We start from the raw sequence: 23,365 nt of genomic DNA on the forward strand, positions 1-23,365 counted from the left end.
GGGGGGAATCCTACTTGGAGTAGGATTGCCCCCCTTGGGCGCGCCTCCTCCCCTTGGCCGGCCATCTCCTCCTCCCCTTCTTTATATACGAGGGTAGGGGGGCACCTCTAGACACAACAATTGATCTCTCGATCTCTTAGTCGTGTGCGGTGCCCCCCTCCACCATAGTCCTCGATAATATTGTAGCGGTGCTTAGGCGAAGCCCTGTGACGGTAGAACATCAAGATCGTCACCACGTCGTCGTGCTGACGGAACTCTTCCCCGACACCCTGCTGGATCGGAGTCCGGGGATCGTCATCGAGCTGAACGTGTGCTAGAACTCGGAGGTGCTGTAGTTTCGGTGCTTGATCGGTCAGGCCGTGAAGACGTACGACTACATCAACCGCGTTGTTCTAACGCTTCCGTTTTCGGTCTACGAGGATACGTGGACAACACTCTCCCCTCTCGTTGCTATGCATCACCATGATCTTGCGTGTGCGTAGGAAAATTTTGAAATTACTACGTTCCCCAATAGAAACCCCTAAATTAACCCTACAAAACCCCCCAACCCCCCCCCCTTTCAGAGAAAAAAAACAAAAAACCCAGCCCCTGAAATGCTGACACGTGGAAGCTTTTTGGTCCCGCTTGGTGGCACCAAGCAGGACAAAAGGCCCGCCTGCCTGGGCAAGCGGCAGCGGCCACGTGGAGCCCCATCTGTCCCGGTTCCTGGGCGAACCGGGACTAAAGGGACAGGGCTTTAGTAACGATCCTTTAGTCCGGTTCAGGAACCGGGACAAATGGCACTCACGAACTGGGACGAATAGGGGTTTTTCTACTAGTGTTTGTTGTTTTTTCTAACATAGTGTAAGTTTCATGTTGAACGATGTCCAAGAACAAGGTCGCAAGTGCGACATGAGTTATATGCGCGCGTGTAAATTTATTGGGAGAAAGATAGTCTAAGAAAAAATTGGCGCTCCAAAAAATGTGTCTTAGAGTACCAGTTCGGATTATTTTTGCACGGCCACAATGCATGTGTTTCTTCCTTTTTCATGACTTTGCAAGCGTGTATTTAAAATACACGAAGACACAAAATCTAAAAAAAACATGTTTAAAAAAATTAAACACATTTTGAAAGATTTTACTGTTCACAATGGTTAAGTCTCGCTGTCCATGACGTCGTCCCCTTGGCCGTCGTGTTTGGCTAGGCAATTCTCGGGGTCGTGTCATTGCACAGATATTACTGATCAAGTCAGCAAACTAGAAGGACACAAGTTTTGCAGGTAATTGCTGCTTCATCCTGGACCTTGCTACGCCGGTGCTCCGCTGGGCACTACTATTTCTATTGTGAAATCACGAGTCTCGGTGGTCCGTCACCCATTGCCGCGTGGGTCTCCGCCCGGTCAACAAAGCAACACAGCTCGCGCTTTCTCTCCCCCTCTCGCGTCCAAGGAAAGCAGGGGAGCTCACTCCACGTACCACTTCGAGCGGGTGTTGTTTCCATTTTCAGCTATCTTCCCCGGCACCGGAACTGTCACCGCGTCCGTTCCTCCCGGACGGCAAGGCTGGTCCCTTTACCTCGTCGCTTCCTCCTGGACGCGGAACATGGGAGGGAGCTCTTTAGCCTTTACCTCAGCTCCATCCTGGTCACTCCATCCCCCATTCGCCTCCCTAGATCATCGCTCCTAGCCAGCCATTTCGCCCTCTCTGATGGAGGATCGTCATCCATGGAAATCTCGTCCATGGAGTTCTTCCTCCTCGGCTTCATGTTCGGGGGTCTGCTAGTGTGCGTTTCGTTGGCCTTGTTCGGGTTCGCGCGCGTGGATTTCTGGCTGGACGGCGCGGCCCTCCGGCTGGTCGCCGCGGCTCGGGCACTGGGCGGGTGGTGGCGCCGGGCCGTGCTGCTGCTGCGGCCGATGCGCCTCCGCGCCATGTGAGGTGAAGTCGTGGGGCTGTGTCCCTTCGCCCCCAGCCCCAGGAGAGCTTCTTCAGTTACTCATTCCGTCCCATAACGTAAAATGTTTTTTTGACACTAATTGGTGTTAAAAAATGTCTTACATTATGGAACGGAGGGAGTAGCAAATAGCAGTAGACTAGGGTTTATGTAGAATCGTAATCGCTAATGAGCAGTCCCTGAACCTGTGAACGTGCTATGCTCCCGAACTGTACTGATGTGGTATATGACAGCACCAGGCTGTTTAATCCGACTTCTGAAAATGTTGTGCTATGCTGCTTTCGTCGTCAGCTTGCTTTACGTACAGTTAAATATCTTGCAACCGTCGATCAGAACTTCTTTGAAAAGATTGTTTTTGTTCCAACTCTAACATATTTTTCTTTTCTTTGCCAAGACAATCCAACAACAAATTAATAGCCTTCACATGCCGCAGTTTGCAATCGATCACTTCAGCAAACGGACCATAATGTGCAAAATCATTTCAACCAGAGTATATATGCTAACTAAGGCATCCAGGCAAGCAGGGAGCTGGTAATGTGTTGGAGCCCTTCGTCATGATTCATGAGCACAAAAGCCTCTCTGTGACCGGACGCAAAGACGCCGGCCTGAATTGGAGATTGCATCTGATCTCTAGCTTGGCCTAGCATAGGCCGTACTTGGCGTGTCACAGTTGGAGCATTTTTTGGCCGATAGGGTATGCGGCCAGACAAGTACATGGGATGAAAATAGGAAGAGAGATTTATCAAGGTTTGGACCCTCGTTGAAGAGTTAATATCTTACTCTTTGCTCCTGTATATTGCTTGTGTATAAGGGTTACAATGATAAGGGATTGAGCAAAAACCTCTAAGGATTTGTGTCTCGACATCTAACTTAGCACCGGCTTATATGGGTACCGGGTCTAGGGTTACACGATCCTGGTCGGCTTGGAGGAGTCATCCTGGACGCCGGCCGTCTTGTCGTGTACTCCAATTTTGTGGGTCCACCTTGTTATAGGGTCACGGGTCGGGTTAATCAGCCTAGGGCATAACCAACCTAGGGGGCCCAGGCCGGCCTACTCAGGCTAGCTTCCGGTTCAGTGAGGCATCCCTGAGCCGTAACAGTGTCAACCATCATACTTGAAGCAGTGACGTCGAAAGACTTGTGGATTTGAAATGTTTTATTTGGCATGCCTGGTTCTCACAATGATATCAATGTGCACCAGCGATCATCGTTGTTCAACGAGCACAACTATAAGATGAGAGACTACCTTACCGATGGTATCTACACTCGGTGGGCAATGTTTGTGAAGAATATATCCAAGCCGGGAGGTTAGAAACAATGTCTCTTTGCACAATTGTAAGAGGGTGCTAGGAAGGATGTGCAGAGGGTGTTAAGGGTGCTCCAAACTTGTTGGGTATTGTTCATGGAGCTGCAATGATGTGTGAACAGAAGATATTGTAGCAGTTGATGACATGTTGTGTAATCTTGTACAACATGATTCTGGAGGATGAGTGTGGAGGGGAGCCCGCACACATGATTTTGAGAAGCCCGGAGTACATGTCCGCCTCCCGGAACAAGATGCGAAACATATACTGAACTTTCTAGAGATGCATCAACAACTTATGAAGCATATATAGACCCACACTGAAAATCAATAGATTTTATGTTTGAATTGCGCACTCCAAATAGATTTTATGTTCGAACTATGCATTTTTATATACAAATGTGCGATATCTTTGTATCTTTGAAGGGTTGACGTGCATGTATTTACATGGATTTAAAATTTCGAAGGTGAAAGTTACAATTGCAAAAAAAAAAAGACATTTGTGCGGCGGGTTCGGCGTGCGTCAACATTTAGGGACTTGGATTTGGCTACTCAGGTTGTAAATGCTCTTACCCACACGGCTGTACGCATGTAGCCCACTCTCTGACCCTCTCGTGTCCAAGGAAAGCAGAGGAGCTGTCTTCACGTACGAGTTTGAGGGACTGGGATCCAGTGACTTGCCTCTAGCAAGTCACGTTGTAACTGGCCCCCTCTCATCTGCCGTCCAATACAGATCCAACGCATGAGATTGGCCCAAAGCAAAACAGCCCACACCTACAGACTTGGCAAAAGCACAACTGCACAAGCATAGAAACAGGGCCGACATGGCACTCAAACCTCTTCAGATTGCCCATTTTCACAAATTCTAATGCTAGTACATAATGACAACAGCAGCAAAGCACCAAGATATTCCAAATTACATATTTCACAGCCACATTTGGCTTAATAAAAACACGAGAAAACTGTCCAAATTGCATATTATGTACGGCAGCAACACAACACTGGAACCTGTCCAAATTGTATGGTTCTCAGCCTACACTTGCAGGATTAGTGAATACAGAAGAAACAATGCCAGTAAAGTAATGGAACCTTTTCAAACTGGACAATTTTGACACTGAACACTGGATATATTAGGCCAGTATACTTGTACACTTGGCTATAGTTTAATCCAAAGAGTGAACCATATGCACACACGAGGAGAGATAGGCCACATTAGACCGATTCTAGCAGTACTCAGCATCCAAATTATGCAACAACAGTCTTGCTACTGGACAATCACCGGAGTACATAGATTAGGCTGTTTCACTTGTACACTTAGGCCACAAAAGATTATAGTTAGCCCCAAAATACTATTCTTAACTCTGTCCAAAATACTAGTATCTAATAGACTTGCACATGCTAAAATAAAATCATGATCATCACAAGGTTTGCGCTTTGGCTCACGATCAGTTTGCGCTTTCCTTCTAGTGCCCACATTGGAACACACAAATCTGTGTGAAGTCGCTTTTCCATCAAATTTGCTTAAGTCAATGCATCTTTTCCTCACCATATTCTACCCAAAACACCGAAGCCTCATCCGAATCTATGAACCTCATACCAACTTGAGGTGTCATCTTGCCAATTTCTGCCATTGCACAACACTTTCAAAAATGCATAACACCCGAATTCTGCCAAAATTCAAAACAACATGTATAATTAGTGGTCGACCGATCTGCTTATTAAACAACGCAAGAGGACAAACACGGATACAAAAAATGAAGCATTGGAATCTTCTAAATTGAAATGCATACTGCCATCAGTACATATACAGGATTGGGTTTCATGTGCACATTACTTAACAAAAATGGCAGCGAAGCAGAAAATGTGCAGGTTTTCTTGCCCTGTCTGATTTGTTACTTGTTACTAAATCAAACAAAGTTTCAGACATGGGATGTTGTATACTTGTTACTAATCAAACAACAATGCAGAGAAGCTATCTTGTAGTATACGGAGTACTTCCATTGCACCATGAGAGATAAGCTACAATTTCAGAAAGGCGAGTCAAGATGCTGCAGATATGCAATTTATTAAGATAAAAAAAAAAAGCAGTCAAGCAGAACATTTAGTGCATTTATACAGCTGATCTGGTGTACCAGTAAGAACAACTTCAGCCAAAGTAAAAATTCAGAAAATGTTGCAGTCTGAATATGAACAACGGGGACTCACGACAGAATCATCCGGAGAGGTTCCCGTCGAATCGCCCGGTGCAGTGCCAGCGGATCTCCTCCCTCCTCTGCAGCGACGCCGGAGCCCCTCGTCGCTCTCCTCCATGGAAGCGTAGCTCCTCCTCCGCGACGGCGCCGAGCTGCCTCGCTTCCAGGGGCACTTGCGCAGCTTTCCTCTCTCTCCCTAGACTCTCCCCTGCGTGCCGGCTCGCCTTCCTCTCCTCCGCGACGGAGACGGTCGCCCTCAACCCTCTCGTCCGCGCCGCGGCCTCCCGCCAAATCCCTAGCTTCTGCCCGCCACCCTCGTCCGTCCCTGTTAGCTGTGGCTTGGTTTCACTTGGGCCAATCTCACACGTTGGATCTACATTGGATGGCAGATGAGAGGGGGCCAGTTACAACGTGACTTGCAATAGGCAAGTCACTGGATCTCAGTCCGAGTTTGAGGGGGTGTGGTTTCCAGTTTCAGCTATCTTCCCCGGCACAACAGCTGGTGAGGAACGATGATCTGCCCATAAATAAAGCAAACTACTTATTCAACATGAAGCAGATTTTTCTTATACCCCAAAGTATTCGTTGAGCAGACATTACGCCACGCCCTAACCACGCTGTGCACTCCTCTTTCCACGCTGTGCAAAACTGGGAATTAAACCCCAGGGCAACGGGCTACAACAGCACACAGCTTTGTAGATATCCCGTTGCTGTTTCAGCGTAGCAAGACTAGACCTCGCCGCGCCGTGCTCCTCATTCGTGTGCTCCCCTACTCTGCTGGGCACTGTTTCTACGCGAATCACGAGTCCCTTGTTCGTCGCTCATTGCCGCGTAGGTCTCCGCCCGGCCGGCCAACAAGCAATCTGGCATTGCTTACCCACCCGCACCTCACGGACGTACTCCACTCAGCTAGCGCTCTCTGTCCCCACTCACTCTCACCCTCTAATGTCGAAGGAAAGCAGAGGAGGTCACCTTGTTTCCAGTTCCAGCTATCTTCCCCGGCAACCGGAATTGTCACGGTGTCAGTCTTTCCCGGATGGGGAGGCCGGCGCTTTTATTACCTCGTCGGTTCCTCCTTGAACACAACGCGGAGCTCCATCTTGGCCACTCCACCCACCCCCATTCTTCACCTCCCTAGCTCATCCCTCCTAGCTAGCTTTTCGTTCTCTCTTCGACCAAGGATCGATCGTCCATAGAGGTCTGGTGCGTCTTCGGCTCCTTGGTCATCTTCATGCTCGGGATGCTCTCGATCGATTGGATCGGGTTCGAGCGCGTGGATCGGTGGGTGGTCGGCGCGGCCCGAGCATTGCGCGGCTGGTGGTCGGGCCGTGCTGCCGCTGCTGCAGCCGATGCGCCTCCACGCCATGTGAACGCCAGGTCAAGGTGCCGTGTCCCTCCCTTCACCCCCGGAAGAGCGTCTGTGCCTCTGTGGTGTCTTTATATCTGACAGACCGAAATTACAAGCGGGCGGCTAGCAGCATTTACCTTGCCCTTGGCTAAGTTTATCTGAACTCCTATAGCTAGTGGGCAGTGCCTGAACCTCTGAACTCGCTTATGCTTCCTTCTGAGCTACTAGTATATGTATGCTGCTATGATCATGAGCTTGTTTGATTCGACTTCTGAAAATGATGTGCTATATATGCTGCTATGATCACGAGGTTGCTTTACGTCCAGTTGTTAGATGTCCGGTTATACCAACGATCAAAAACTTTTATTTGAAGAAATTGGTTTTGGTCCAACTCCAACATCTTTTTCTTTTCTTTGTCAAGACAACTCCCACATCAAAATACTACTCCCTCCCCTCCGAAATGTAAGTCTTTTTAAGATTCCAATAAAAGACTACATACGGAGCAAAATGAGTGAATCTGCACTCTAAAATATGTTTATATACATCCGTATGCCATAATGAAATTTGTAAAAAGACTTCACTTCCGCTTCGGTGCAACCCCCTAAACACATCAACCGATGAGATTTATCCATACCCCTTCATAAGAAAGGGTAGGATGGCCTTTTTTCTAAAATACGTCGCCCGCCCGCCGAAATATATACGCCGTACGCATATTGGGCCGGCCCATTGACGACGGCTGTAGGGACTGTGGTGTTCACGGATGTAAAAGTTCACAAAACAAATAGGAATCAAACCACAGACCTCTTGCTCGTGAGGATAAGAGGCATACCACTTGAGCTGTACAAGTGTTTGTGAAAATTAAAAAGCGTACTAATTTAAGAATTAGTCCGTCCGGATTTATTGGGCAGACAGGATTGCCAAGACCAAGGCACATCGGGGCCAGTTTTTTGTAGTATTGAATATGCCCAATTAGTGAGCAGGATTGAAGGATATTAACTGTTGTAAATTAATTGCCAAATTGACACGCATCTCCCAATGCTCTCGCATGCATTGCTTTTTTTTTTGACCATACGCATATATATTGGCTGCATGGCCCATGGCCCTCATAGCGCAACTTTCGCTTAACAACTTGTGGAAGACGCCGCAAGTTAGGATTCATGCTGCAGGAGGTGTAAATAGCTCCTTTTCTAAGACCCGCCACAAAAAACTCCTTTACTAAGGGAGTTTTTTTTGTCATTCGCTATATAGCTATTTTTGGCTCAAATTCATCATTAGCTCTTTTTCAGGGAAAATAGTCTTTTTTATAGAATCTGTTTCCTATATGACGCGTGTCGCGTCAGGTTGTCGAGCATCCGCACAGTGGTTCACGAGCGAGCAATGATCTGGGCCGGCCTTTTACGCGTTCAGCTGTTTTTTTTTTCTGTTTTGGAACCTTATAGGACGCTCATAAACCGGGTTTTTTCCTTGTAATTTTCTTATTTTTCTCTCCTTTTCTTTTTTCATTCTCTTTTTTCAACTCTGAATTAAAAAAATCATGTTTTTCAAAAATTATACTAAAATTTAAAATTTATTCGGGAGTTTCAAAAAATGTTCCCATTTTCTAAGAACCGGTCGTGTTTCCAAAGATAGTCATGCTTTCAAATTTGTTCAGGTGTCCCAAAAAATGTTTGCATTACCAAAAGTCACAAATTTTAAAAATTGTTTGTTTCCAAATTTGTTCAGGAATTTAGAAATATTCCTGCTTTAAAAAATTGTTCACATTTTCAAGTTCTGTTAAGAGTTTCAAAAAAAAAATTCCAGTTTTAGAATGTTTCCATATATTCAACAAAATGTTTGCGTTCTTATAAAATGTTTGAGTTTTATAAAAATTTGTTCACAAAATTTTAAAAGTGTTCAGGTTTCATAGAACATTCAAACATGATTTTTTTTAAATCACGATTTTTTTTCCAAAAAAGTGAGGAGTTTCTGAAGTTTTTGGATTTTATTTTGGAAAATGCGAACAATTTCTAGAAACACGAACATCTTTTGAATTTGTGAAGAAAAATTCAGGATCGAGAATTTTTTTTGGAATTTCAAACAAATTTACAAAAACACAAAAAATGAAAAAGAAAATATTTGGATCTGCGCTTTTTCTGGTTCTTATATACTTGTGTTGCTATGCATTCACTAGTGCTCGTTATTTCTACTGGCTAGCATGACTCGCTCGTTAGTTGTAGATCTCGTGTTTGATCCTCATTAGCGCACGATTTTTTTACGAATGTGTATTCGCTGTAGTGCTCATCGCTCCTCCATACGCATCCGCTTGCTTTAGCTCGTGCGCCAGTCGGGCTGCCTATGGGTTTGTCCGACAATTTGCCGCTTTACGGCAGACAGGAGCTCCCGGGAAAAACAATCATCATTAACTTTTGTGCCGCCATGTAGTTAACACGAACGAGGAAAGCCTATCTATTCCCCTTGAAGAACAAGCCCATATTTGTCCCTGAAGGCTTCTACGTGTACTCCAAATGGTCTTATATTATGGGACGAAGGGAGTAGTGTTGTTGATCCATCACACCTGCAACGTAAGATAGTTCTATATCACGAACACCCAATCAAGCATGGTGGATCCTGAATACATCGGTGGAACTTAGTGCCCGTATTTTGAAAGTCATACCCCCTTGGTGTACAGCGTGATTTCAACGGAAACAATAGCTCATATGGTACTATTTTACGCGCTCATTCATATACACCAATGTTTACTCATAAGGGGGGAGGCACATGGTGAATATCTATAGTGCTACTTTAGATGTTGCGAGCTACACCCTATGATCATAAATGTAAGACGGTTTGTCAGCTCAGTCAAAATTAAAACTGCCAAAATATCTTACATTTAGAAACAAAGGTAGTAATTCGGAAGAACTCTTGGAAGCATTTGCTTCGGGTGACAAGAAAGATTTCCCAATGTCAAAAACTTCTGAATTTCGAACTCGTGTAAATGTCCATGTCCTTCTACACATCTAAATTTTATTGGGAAAAAGAATTTATGTGGCTTGTGTAACCGGAAACAAAAGTACTCCGAAAAAGGGATTTTTAGAGCACTGCTTTTTGTTGTCCTCACTTCGGGCACAATACGTGTCTTTCCCATGAAACTTTGCAAGCGTGTAAAATACACAAACACGAACACTGTATTTTTCTTTACATTCTATCAATTTTATTGTTTACAATAGTCCCGCTGCCCAAAACGCCATCCCCTTGGCCGCCATGTTTGGCAAGGCAATTCTCAGAATCATGCATGCAGTTGCACATATATTTTATCGGTCAATATTAAAACGTACTACCGGTCAATACAGAAGGATCTTACCCTCAATCAAAAATAAATTGCCCCATCCCACACAAAAAAATCAAGAATAAAATGTACCGGTGCTGACGCACAGTTTGACAGGTGTACGTACGTAAGGAGCCTCTGCCTCGTCCCCCGTTGATCTCTCTGCCCGGATCACATGCGAGCTTATCTATCCACTGGCAGGCATGCCACGAGGAGAGAGCGCGCAAGCAAGCATGCATGATTGTGTCAAGCCTATCATGCATGCCATGCATACGGGATTCAACAACATTTGAACGGTCTCCCTCCCCTCCCACCTTGCGCCAGGTAGTTTATTCGATTCGATCGGGTTCCCTTGATTAACCGGCCACTCCTCCCCTAGCCCGGCTCCCTCGCCAACCCTACCCTACCATACCCAGCATCATTCTGCACGAAAAGGGATTTCAGTTCAGGTGGATGGATCGACCGGTCCGCCGTGATCCTTCCTCCCATGTTATTACCACAGGGCACAGGCTAGCTCGCTCCTACATCACGTAGTGATGATGCGATAACGTGGGCGCGAATAAGAGTTAATGTAGTTATCGCAGCTGCACCATCAGCGCATTAATGCATGCATTCATATAGAATTGGTTTAACTGAACCAGCCTCTTGCAGTTGCAGGCCGGTACAGTGCAAGCTAACGTAGAATTTATCGGGATGTGACGGGAGAGTTGGCTAGATCGACGAGGCGACAGAATATACACTGGCACACTATACCTTGAGACTGAAGACAAGTTAGTGTAGTAGTATACAGTATGCACGCATGTTCCCACCGGCGGCCGAACCGGGCGACAGAGGAGGAGACGCGGCGTGCGCTGTAACCCGCGTACACCACCTCTGTAAAGCAGAGCATACGACGCCACGGAACGGAACGCGACGGTCCAAGGAGCCACGGCCGCTGCCAGGCGGTGGTCTCTCCGGCCCTCCGTTCCTCCTCCCAAAAGGCATATTCTACGGCCGGCCGGCGGAAACCACTTGTTTTTGCCTAGCTAGCTGGGGAGGGGCGAGGCTCGCTTTCTGCTGCCCGGATTACTCCCCACCCCAACCCTTTTCCCTCCCTATCTCTCTGTACCCGGCGGTGGAAGGAAGGCCTTTTGCAAAGCAAATTTGCTGCTCACTGCAGTCCCTCTCGGCTCTGCTGGCTCAGTCTTCACAGATCTTTATCCTCGGCCACCCTTATCCTTCTCACATTCTTGGCCCATATATCCTCCCTTTCTTTACACTTTGCAGTATAGACTCTCTTTTTCCCCCTTTTCCTCCCGGTAGTGGACATAACGGACTGTCAGCCTCAGGGGCCCACCAGAGAACACGCAGGAAAACACACAACTATCAAATGTTTCCACGATCAATTGCTTATTTGCTTGCACACAAAACACTGTTGTCTCTCTCTCTCTCCGTGTTATTTTTATTTTACGGTTACGTAGTCGTACTCCATCACATGCTGTCGTCCTTAACCCCACCCACTGGCTAAATGCTAATCATTCAGGTGAAGCCCCTGCTCAAGCAACGCTAGATAGACAATTATACGCGGGCACTGCCTTGAACAGTGAGCAACCAAGCGCCGTACCGTACGCACTGTACGTGCCATCACGCCGTGTTTAGCTGCAAAAGACGCACGGGGAGACATGATGGCGCCCAGTGGCGACGCAGCTTTACCGGGTGTTTTCAAACCCAAGCAAAGCTTTGCTCGATCTCATCTCCCTTTGGCACCAGTCATCGAGTTGAGGACAGCGACCATGCATGCATGCAGCTTTAGCCGGCTAGCTAATTTGAGCCTTTTCTATACGCCTGTCTGCCTAATCCGTATTTTTGCAAGTTTGCAACCCTCATCTTCTACTCGACGCCAAGAATGGTGTAAATTTTACTCGACTCAAAGTTACATATAGGCAGTACTGCGTGCGTGCATTTGTTTTGGTGCGAGCGAATTAAGAGCTTTTCTGTACGCACAAAAAAAGGGTGCAAAGATGCACTGCTATGTGGGAACGTATCCTGTGCACCCACGCTTGTGGTGCTACCGGTGCACCAGTGCCGTAGAACATTTTTGTAATCTGAAAAGAAAATCTAACACATTGATACAATCATCAATGTATGTTGTCACAAAAGTCGAAACATTTCTTGGGATACAAAAAATGGAATTTTTGACATCAATGTGATAATGGGTCAAATCTAAAGCCCAACTTATGTTATGCACTACTCAGTGTTGAATTTGTCATTCTTGTTTTCCGAGCTATGTTTCGAATTTTGACTTGAAATTTTGTGACAACCAATGCACCGGATATTTTGAACATTTTCGAGTTTCTATGGATCGCTGGTTGTTTCAGGATTTTTTTGAACATTTTAAAATGTGCAACGTGAGTTCGGTGCACCGCACCACAAGCACCGATGCACCAGATATTCTCCCACTAGTATGTGGCATGGAATTGGCAGGCGCAGCAGGATGTTTGATTTCCACGCGCGTGCACAGAATGATTTACAGGCAATAAAGAATAACCGCCGAGGCTGAATCGGCTGATTTGATCTGGTATTCAAAGATCATGATGACAAACACACTGTTATTAATACTAATAAAAGAAAATATATTTTTCCATCTGATAATAAGCAGAGGACAAAATTAGATGGAGGTGGGCATGGCATGGTTAGGAAAAGTAAAATGAGGCCTTTTCTCTTGGGACTTTTCTCTTCCCTTTTTCAAATGTTCACCTGCCATTATTTGTGCCATGAATACTGCATGGTCCAGGTTATAAGAATTAATGTAGTACTACTAGGAATTTTCTGTTGCTGTCTAACGCGGTGCCTGCCAAAGGTTTCGCTCGGTTTGGTCTGGTAACAGCTCATCCATCGGCCCGCTGCCGACGAAACAATACTAACTTAATTAATCACCCCGCACATGCTGCCCCCGTTGGCCTTGTATGGGTGACTGGAGACTTTGTTTCTCGGCGTTTGGTTGTTGAACCTGTCTTTTGCTGTCGGTATTGTGATAACTTTGTAAGTTTGGTTTTCAGTAATGAAAATCGGAAGGGGAGAACCCTTCTTTGATCAAACAAAAATCACCCCGCACAAACCAGCAGCACACCTGCCAAGCCAAAGCATATGCACGTTCCAGACCAACTGACCACCGTCGCGGTGCACCGATGACAAAATGAACCTATTACCACCTGATCGCGCAGCGAAACTTCCTAAACACTTCACAGCGACGACACAAGGGAATCAAATGTGTGTGTGCGCGCGCATATGTGCCAGAGATTAACAATTGATTCGTAACAATCATGCTTAATCCTCACGAAAATCGCACTCTTTCCGCGTTTCCGCATCCCGGGCGGGCGGCGCATAATGAATGAATGCGGCCATGAGCCCGATCAGATTAAGTAATCGCCGAGGACAGCTACCAGGCCGCACCCAACACATGGCCGGATGCTGATTGCGAGTTAAGCTTGGTCGTTATTTCACTGATATCATGCAAAATTCCATGCAGGATGATTTTATTTTCCAGCTCAGGATTCGGGAGGAAGGGAGGAGGTATATTTGACTTGCGCAGGTCCAATCATGCCTTTCTTTCCCGCTGGCCCCCTCTACGAAACGAAACTGGAGCCGTATCCTCTGTGGCCTGACCTAGCGCTGATTAAGCTTCACGTTCTTCCTTTTTTTTCCACCCCGCTTGTAGTAGTAGTATCCTTTTTGGCACCACTGGCGTCTCTGTCATGGACAACTCGGACCTTGATGGCGAGAAACTCCAAGCCCCGAAGCCCATCACTCTCCCGGATCGGCTGATTAGTGCGGCGCGCCGAGTCATTTTCATAGCCCTGTTTCCTCCTAACAACAAGCATTCCGGATCAAATAATCTCCCACGTAGTACTACCATCAACATTTATTTTCTCATTTTTCTGCCATCCTTAATAAAGCATAAAAGAGTCATGTAAAATGCGTGTTTTTTAACAAAAAACCTAACCAAGCAAACCGTCTTCAGAAAAATCAGGACAAACGTCTTCAGGAATCACTGCATTTTTGTTCTTTTTGCATGGTCAGGGGGGGCAGGAGAAACATGTCCTGTACTACATCGGCAGTGTTATTAGGCCTTCCCTTCGGATGTGTTCGAGGGATAAAAACTCCCCCCTGATCTACTCCACCTGGTAGTTAGTACAGTAGTACACAAAGTTTATCATTGGACATGTGGACAGGCTCCTGAATCTAAGCTCCGTGTCTTGCTAAAACTGAAAGGTACTACCGAAAAAAATACTGCTGCTGCTGCACTCCAACTATCCCTGCTAATTATCATCATGCCATGCCATCATTCACCTTGATTTCGCTTGTAAACTTCCGTTGAGTTGTTTCTGAATTTTTTATCTACTGTTGAGTGGTCTGAGGAAAGCATGGGGAGGTAGAAAAAAAAAGAGGGCATGGAAAGAAGGCGAGGGCAGCGCAGGTGAGCTGGAGGAAAGGGGTCAAAGTCTGAAACAGCCTCGCCTCACCTAGGGGCATGTGGGGCGCTTGCTTTCCTACCGGTACCCGGTGTCTGCACACATCATTTGCTTAGATTCCTTTTTATCTCTTTTGCCATCTTGATTTGGGAGGCCATTATTATTATTTTTGCCTTCTTGATTGTTTACAACTTTGCTGGTGTTTTCTATATAGTACTTCTTTCGTGCCTAAATATTTGTCTTTTTAGAGATTTCAACAATTGACTACATACGGAGCAAAATGAGTGAATCTACACTCTAAAATATGTCTATATACATCCGTATGTGGTAGTCCATTTGAAATCTCTAAAAAGACAAATATTTAGAAACGGAGAGAGTACTACACTTCAGCATGATTCTGATTTTTTTTTGAGAATCCTTTTTTTTCATTCTTGAATAGGTGTCATATATCAGAAAGTAAACAACCCAGAATGAAAAAATCTTCACTATTTGTTGAATTGAGGGTTTGGATTGTAATGAGTGTGACATGTGATTTGGTGCCATCCATTTATAACCAAATTTGTTTCCAAGCGCTTTCCACATTCCTAGCATTTGTGTTGACATCATGTGATGCACCTTGTCTGCTAACACTCGAGACATTTTCTTCTCTCATAAAACCAGAAAAAAGATCCAGCACGCAGGGGCCGACTACAGGTCACCCTGCATCTTGTGTAATTTTTTCTTCATGACCCAACACATTGCCGTCCAGTAGTAAAAACTGGATGTAAAACACATGAAACAAACACATGAAACCGCTAAAATTAGTTTCTTTTTAGGTTAGAGAAACTCATTATACAAGTTGCTTCTAGCTACAAAAGTGCTAAGTACGTAACAGACTAACATATAACCACTGGTCAATCCACATCCATAAGAGTAGGGATAATTCTATACTATAGTTTACACAGTGACAGGCAAGTAAACAGCGGGTCACAGCCACTTGTAACTTTCCAGTCTGTACTGGACACCTCTCTCCGCTCTCGCCGTTATTATTACCATCCATCCCCTCCCGTTTCCAAAAATTTGGCCTTTCTCAGAGCACATCTCCTCCACCCCCACCCCCACCCCCCAGACCTCTCCCACACCCACGCGCAGGCGCTCCAGCCCTCCAATGGCCGCCGCTGCCGCCCCCCGCCGCTGCTCCCAACCCTAACCCTAGCCGCAGCTTGCCTTCCCAGACCGCATCCATGGCCGCGCTCCACGTTCTTGTGCTCCTGCTGGTGTTCGGCGGTGGCGGCGGCGGCGCCAGAGGCGACGACGTGTCCGCGCTGCTCGAGTTCAAGAAGGGCATCTCGGACCGGCGGCGCGACCCGGTGCTGGGATCCTGGTCGCGGCCGGACGCGCCCGAGGCCGGCGCCGGCGGGGGCGCGTGCCCCGCGCGGTGGCGCGGCGTCGTGTGCGACGGCGGCGCCGTCGTCGCCGTCGCGCTCGACGGGCTCGGCCTCGCCGGGGAGCTCAAGGTGGGCACGCTCGCCGGCATGCGCGGCCTGCAGAACCTCTCCCTCGCCGGCAACGCCTTCTCCGGCCGCCTGCCCCCCGCCATCGGCTACCTCTCCTCGCTGCGCCACCTCGACCTCTCCGGCAACCGCTTCTACGGGCCCATCCCCGGCCGCCTCGCCGACCTCTCCGGCCTCGTCCACCTCAACCTCTCCTACAACAACTTCACCTCCGGCTTCCCCACCGATGGGATCCGGGAGCTCCAGAACCTGCGCCGCATCGACCTCCGCCGCAACTCCTTCTGGGGCAATGTCAGCGATCTGCTCGCCGAGCTCCGCAACGCCGAGCACATTGATCTCAGCGACAACCAGTTCACCGGGGCCGTCGATTTGGAGCTCGCCAGCCTGTCCAGCATCGGGAACACGGCCAGGTACATGAACCTCAGCCACAACAGGCTGGCCGGCGGCTTCTTCAGGAGCGACACCGTGGGGGCGTTCAAGAACCTGGAGGTCCTTGATTTGAGCAACACCGGGATTGCCGGGATGGTTCCGAAGCTCGATTCGTGGTTCTCACTGTCCGTCTTCAGGGTGGCTGGTAATGGCCTCTTTGGGATGATGCCTGAGACGCTCCTGCATAATTCGATGCGGCTTCTCGAGGTCGATCTCAGCCGGAACGGCTTCTCAGGTATCTCACCCTTTTCCCAGTGAGTTAATACATATATTGTTGAATTGTCACGATCTAATAGTAGCATGAATCTTAACCCAAGCTGGAATAGTGGTGATGTTGGTTCCCTGTTCCTTGAACTTTGGATGCCTTGCCAATGCTGATGGCCAGTGAGCTCCCAACAGTGTTGTACTTGGATCACAAGCACCGGGTTAGGTGCTTAGCATTGGTGGCATTCGCAACGCAAATGTTTCTAATGCCGGCAAATTCCTCGTGCACAGATTCTTTGCTGCATATTGAATCTGGATATGTCTGTTTGCTTGGAGGATTCCATGAGCATACCAAACATTTGGCTCTCGTGTGAATTTCGCATGTCGTTTTCTGCCAAAACATTTGTCGCGACTCGGAAAATCATGACATTTGCATTTGCATGCTGATGATCGGCAACCTTTTGCTCGCATGCATGACTAGCCTATAGCTTATTTTAACTTCTTTTTTTGGTCTTCTTCGTGAGCGGGTTTACAAGATGTCATGCTAGCAATAAATTTTATAGAAGTGTGGACTAGAATTACCCCGAAAAAACTGTTTGACTCTTGCATGCTTAGGAGGAAAATTGTCATGTTGACACCTCGTTTCTTCCGTGCTAGACTTGTTCCTGGATCTATTCCAGCTAAGTACATAGCTGATATGACTTTATGCAATGCGACTATTTCAGTGCTATCACAACAGATCATATGCTATTGCAAATATATAGGGACAGCTTTCATGACTAGTGTGCATGAGGTAGTTTGGAACTTTGAATAATTGCCATATGTCTACAGCTGTAAATTGTAATTGACTTGTGTGCCCTGTAATTTTGCAGGATCAGTGCCAGTTGTGAACTCTACGACTTTGAAAATGTTGAATCTCTCTTCAAATGTGCTATCAGGTTCATTACCAGGCACTGTTGGCAAGTGTGTCTCAGTTGATCTGAGTGGGAACCTGCTTTCTGGGGAATTAGCTATTTTGCGCTCTTGGGATGGCATAGTGGAGGTGATTGACTTGAGTTCAAACAAGCTGGAGGGGAGCTACCCGAATGATGCCTCTCAGTTTCAGAACTTAGTTACCCTGAAGTTGCGGAACAATTCGTTGAAGGGGTCTGTCCCTTCAGTGTTGGGAACCTATCAAAAGCTATCTTTACTTGATCTCAGTCTGAATGCACTTGGGGGGCCTGTTTTGCCTGTTTTTATTCTGTCGCCTACTCTTACAGTGTTGAACCTTTCTGGAAACAACTTCTCTGGGACTATTCCATTTCAGAGCCCTCATTCAACAGAGTCCATAATGCTTTCTTCTCAACCTTCTCTCAAGATTGTTGATCTGTCCAGCAATTCTTTATCTGGTCAGTTGCCACCAGAAATTTCTAACCTGCAAAGACTTGAATCCCTTACTCTTGCGATGAACGAGTTGTCTGGCGAGATACCAGATGAGATAAACAAGCTTCAAGGGTTGGAATATCTTGATCTATCTCACAATCATTTCAGTGGCAGAATTCCTGATATGCCTCAGGCTGATTTGAAGATGTTCAATGTATCTTACAATGATCTACGGGGAACTATTCCTAAAAGTCTTGAGAAGTTTCCCATAACTTGCTTTAGACCTGGAAATGACTTTCTAATTTTCCCAGATGGTCTGCCTGCTCCAAATAGTGGCGATGGTGGACTTGCACAGAGTCGAGCGTCTCAATCTCATGGACATAAGGCTGGTGTTAAAGTTGCAGTCATAGTTGGCTGCATTGGAGGTGTCTTGCTGGTGATCTTCATAGCATTGGCAATCTATGTGGTGAGGTCTCAAGAGCTTTGTGGAAGAAATGGATTTAGAGGCCAGATAACTCTCAGAGATCTAAAGCTGGGGAAATTAAGCCGTCCAAATCTATTCAAGAGTCCAAAAGATAATGTCATTCCAACTAAGACAAGTTTCTCAAATGACCATCTCTTAACATCTGCAGCTCGATCAATGTCTGCTCAGAAAGAGCTATTGGCTGAGGCTGCTGTTGAATATGGATATGCTGATCCAAAGGAAGTCGTCGAATCTACAAGCTCTGGTGTGACCGAGACCTCAGCTGCAGCATCTGTTCGGGAGTCTTCTCCTCGGTCTGCGTTGCCATCATCACCACATTTTCTTGATTCTAGATTCCATGAGGAACCTGTGACTTTTGAAGTGTATTCACCAGACCGGTTGGTTGGAGAGTTGATTTTCCTAGACAACACCTTAGTTTTCACAGCTGAAGACCTGTCCCGTGCTCCAGCAGAGGTTCTTGGAAGGAGCAGTCATGGTACAACGTACAAAGCAGCACTACAAAGCGGGCATGTCCTGACAGTGAAATGGTTGCGTGTTGGTCTTGTAAAGCATAAAAAGGAGTTCACTAAGGAGATAAAAAGGATTGGCACAATCAAGCATCCGAATATAATTTCATGGAGAGCGTTCTATTGGGGGCCAAAGGAGCAAGAAAGATTAATTATTTCTGACTATGTCAATGGCGATAGCTTGGCACTATACCTTTATGGTAACTATCTCATGCTCATTTCCTTTTGAATCTGCAACCTTTGAAATTATTCCTTGTTAGTTCGATGTACTTTGCCTTCTTGCAATGAAATATTTAAGACTCATCACCTCGGAATTTGTTCCTGCTGCTCTTTGTTCATATTATCATTGGATATGCGGCATGTAATTCCCAAGTCATTCATTTCTGCATACTGAACATTTCCTTCTGTAATTACTTACTGAAAATATGACCTTGCCTGTGCAGAGTCGACTCCTAGAAGATACTCCCGCCTGTCAGTCTGTCAACGGCTCAAGATTGCAATTGATCTGGCTCGTTGCCTCCAGTTCCTACACCATGAGAAGGGCCTTCCTCATGGCAACCTGAAGCCTACTAATATATTCCTGACCGGTCCTGACCTCTCTCCGAAGCTGGTTGATTACTGCCTCCATCGGTTCACGACTCCAAGCGGTATTGCCGAGCAGATACTGAATTTAGGAGCATTGGGGTACCGAGCCCCAGAGCTGGCAAACACGGCCAAGCCTATGCCGTCGTTCAAGGGCGACGTGTACGCGTTTGGCGTGGTGGTGTTGGAGATGTTGACGCGGAAGAGCGCGGGGGACATCATCTCGGGGCAGTCGGGCGCGGTGGATCTGACGGACTGGGTTCAGATGTGCAACAGGGAAGGGCGGGGGACTGACTGCTTCGACCGGGACATCGCCGGGTTGGAAGAGTCGCCGAGGGTGATGGACGAGCTGCTCGCCATCTCCCTCCGGTGCATTCTTCCTGTAAATGAGAGGCCTAACATGAAGACTGTCTGCGACGATTTGTGCGCCATAACAGCGTGAGCTTCCCCGCGTTTTTTTCTTTCTTTCATCAGTTCACCAGTGTACATGTAACCGATTTTTCTCGTCGTCGTCGTCGTGGTGCATCCCAAATCTTTTTTCTGTGGGTTTTCCAGAGCCCTGTAGGCAGGGTTTGTTTGATTGGTGACTCTTAGTGTAAAAAGAGGATTTGATCCCGTCCGTCCATTGATTGATTGATACCATTGCCATCCTGTCTTCTCCTTCCTTCCCCAGTTGGGGGATCCCCAGCATGTTGCCTGTTGGTATCCACTCGTCTATTTTTTTGTTTTCTTTTTGTGCAGAATCGGGTCCTGTGATGATCTGTGAAGTGCAGAGTGCTGTCCATGTTACCCGGCACTGTTGCTGCTGCAGCGTGCATGTGTTGATCTTCTCTTTCTTGTGTGAAGTTACTCTGGTCTGGCCTTTGGGTTTTAAACAAGGCACATGGTGGTGGTCTGGGGCGGCTACAGGTCGTGCCTGATGCCTAGTGCCCTCTGTAGCAACCAAACTGGCGCATGATTTATTGCGTTGGCGCCGGCCCATGGCCTCTGCGGCGCTTCAATGTTTGCTGTGGAGAGACAGGCAGCGCCATGTTCTCTTCTCCCAGGCCGGTGTGCTGTCTGATCAAACCGCCGAGAGCAGCCGGTAGACGGCGGTGGTGCCGCCGCCCTAGGTGCTCGGAACTGCCACCGGAGTCGTCGTCGCACGGTGAAATCGGCAGCCGGGCTGGTGGGGGTTGTGAGGTTTGGCTCCGAATCGAGCATTGGGAGGAAGATTTTGGTCCTTGGGTTGGAGGAGCGGAGGTGATATGGGCCATGGGGCCGGGCATGAATGATTTTGCTTCAGAACGCCTGCTGTGGTCCTCTGTCTGCACGCCACATGGGACGGAACGCGCAGATGCAGTTGGCGGTGATTGGCTGATCGCCCGCTTGTTAGTAGCTGCTCGAATTCGAATTCGTTTGCGTGCGAAGGTTCGGCTGGAACGATTTGATTGATTGCTCTGTCCATGCAGGGGCCAAGATCAGATCATCGTCTGCCGCGCACGTACTACTACGTCACCGTGAATGTTCCCTGTTGCGAGGCGGAGTGAATTCCTGCCGCCCACCCGAGTAAATGACGCGGGCGAGCGAGCTACACGCCATGAATGCGGCGGTCGCGAGCGCGGCGGCGAGCAACGGAGCACGTACGTACCACCACCAAACCCACCTCCGCTGCTGCCATGCCATCCTAATCTGCCATTGCCGAGAGTAGAGCGCGGGCAAGGGTTGGACGGTGTGCCCCTCCCTCCGATCCGTCGCTGCCTCGCTGGCGGGTTCGTCAGCCAAGCGAATTGATGGAACACCATAGGCAATAAAGATCATCTGATGAGTGCACAGTTTTTTTTTCTCTTGCTTGCACATTTTCCTTATACAGTACAGTACTTAGTATAAAGTTGAGTCATTTATTTTTGAACGGAGGGAGTAGTTCTGAAGCTGTAATACTTGTCGTTTCACATGAAATGAAACAGCGTAAAAGTTCAAGACTTTGTCGATGCAGCGGATACAACATTCAGACTTTGTCGATGCAGTCGATACAACATAGAATCAACACCTGCTGCGAGCACGTATACTTCTTGAATGATTCGCTGATGATCGATCAAATGAACCTGAAGTGCAAGCAAATACACTAGTGTCAAAAACGCTCTTATATTATGGGACGGAGGGAGTACTAGAGAAGTAGTAGTAACTGATTTCGTAGGGCATCTGCAACGGCGACTCGCAAATTTTTCTCCCGTATCCATCTATGGATGGGGGAGATCAGTCTGAGAAAACGGATGCGGAAGGTAGCCATCCAACGTTGCCCGCAATTTGAACTAACCGGCGGAATTCATGCAAACCGACCCATGGTCATCCAAATTCGAATAAAACTAGCACAAAGCATCCATATATAGCATGCAAATTAAGTCTAGTACAACAATGTCTCAAATTCGACTATATTAACTGGATGTCCAACAAGTTTTTCATCACCTGATCATGCAATGATTACCCCTCTGTCCTGTGGTACATCACAGCAGCGTGTGCGGGCTACATAAATATGTAGATGAACATTGAGTGAGCGAATCAATCAATCAATAAGTTGAGCAAGAGGGAGCAAAACTTACGATCTCGTCCTCTGCTGCGTGCAATGGCCACCTTGCCTCCAGCTGACGACCACGTTACAAAACTTGGTGATGCTGGTCTAGATAGCGTACCAGCGATACGATAACGACCTCACATTGTGTGCTTGAATGATGTACATGTCGTAGGGCGCAATGTGCTTTCGTTCGTGAAACGGTTCATGCACTTACTGCGAGAAGGTCTCCCCTCTGCTCCTGCCTACGAAATCCGCAGATATGACCAACCACGCATCGCACAACAACTCATCCTCCATGTTCGAGTAGCTCACCATCATTAGTACTCTAAAAAAATGACAAAGCGTTCGAAAATAAACTCAATGACATTTGACCGAACAGCTACCGCGCGTGGTGTTCGCCATGAAGGTTGTCGACTGGGGGCGGAGTGTACCTGGGTACAAACGGCTCTAGGGTGGACAACACCATCGTAGAGGCGAGTGGGCGTGTCGGTGTTGGTCACAAACGTCTGCCGATGCCTCTGTGGTGGCCGAAGGGCGTACAACAGCGGCGGCAGAGGTGAAGGCTGCAGATGAAAAGTATGGGAAAAAAGGGCTAAGTGGAAGGAAATGGGACCGTGAGGGGGGATTGGGTGGGCCGGGGTGTCGAAGTCTTACGTGTCTGCTGTCCGAACTCCCGCAAAGCTCCCCTCACTTTGTCTTCAATTTGCGGGAGATAGTGCGTACCGCCCGACGAACCGATATAGGCCCGTGTTGGATAACTTCCGCGGCCTTTACAGTGCGGCCAGGACGGCTTGAAGGTCGGCGTAGGAGATTTCGTTCGAACTTACTCCCTCCGTCCCATAATATAAGTGGGACGACATGAGTATAAAAGATTATATTATCTCTTATTTGTTTCAAATTATTTGTCTTAAATTTTTCTAGATATAGATGTACTAAAACTCGTTTAATTACGGTCATACCTAGACAAATTTAAGACAAGTAATTTGGGATAAAAGGAGTATAAGATTAGTAACCGATGCGAACCTCGAAAAATGCCAACGGAGGCCAAGCTCTAGGGAGCTCGGTATTTTGAAAACATCAAAAGTCATATTTTTTCAAAAAATTCAAAAAATATTCACGAAGACTTATATGATTTGCACATGCACGTGTGAGAGAATTATTTGAAAATTTTGTAATTTGAAGGCTGTACAAAAAAAGAATCCCGACCCAACAACAAAAAAAGCCGC

The 23,365-nt window shown here is 47.2% G+C and overlaps 1 protein-coding gene across 1 annotated transcript; it reads left to right on the top strand.

The window, feature by feature from the left end:
* Positions 1-15,614: 15,614 nt before the first annotated feature.
* On the top strand, positions 15,615-20,239 carry LOC123044128 (probable inactive receptor kinase At5g10020). Its single transcript, XM_044466775.1, has 3 exons — positions 15,615-16,685; positions 17,527-19,206; positions 19,450-20,239. The coding sequence occupies exons 1-3, from the start codon at positions 15,752-15,754 to the stop codon at positions 20,028-20,030; spliced, it is 3,195 nt and encodes a 1,064-aa protein (XP_044322710.1). The 5' UTR covers positions 15,615-15,751; the 3' UTR covers positions 20,031-20,239.
* The last annotated feature ends 3,126 nt before the right edge of the window (positions 20,240-23,365 follow it).

The sequence above is a fragment of the Triticum aestivum genome, chromosome 2B (assembly GCF_018294505.1).
Source record: "Triticum aestivum cultivar Chinese Spring chromosome 2B, IWGSC CS RefSeq v2.1, whole genome shotgun sequence".
Lineage (NCBI taxonomy): Eukaryota > Viridiplantae > Streptophyta > Magnoliopsida > Poales > Poaceae > Triticum > Triticum aestivum.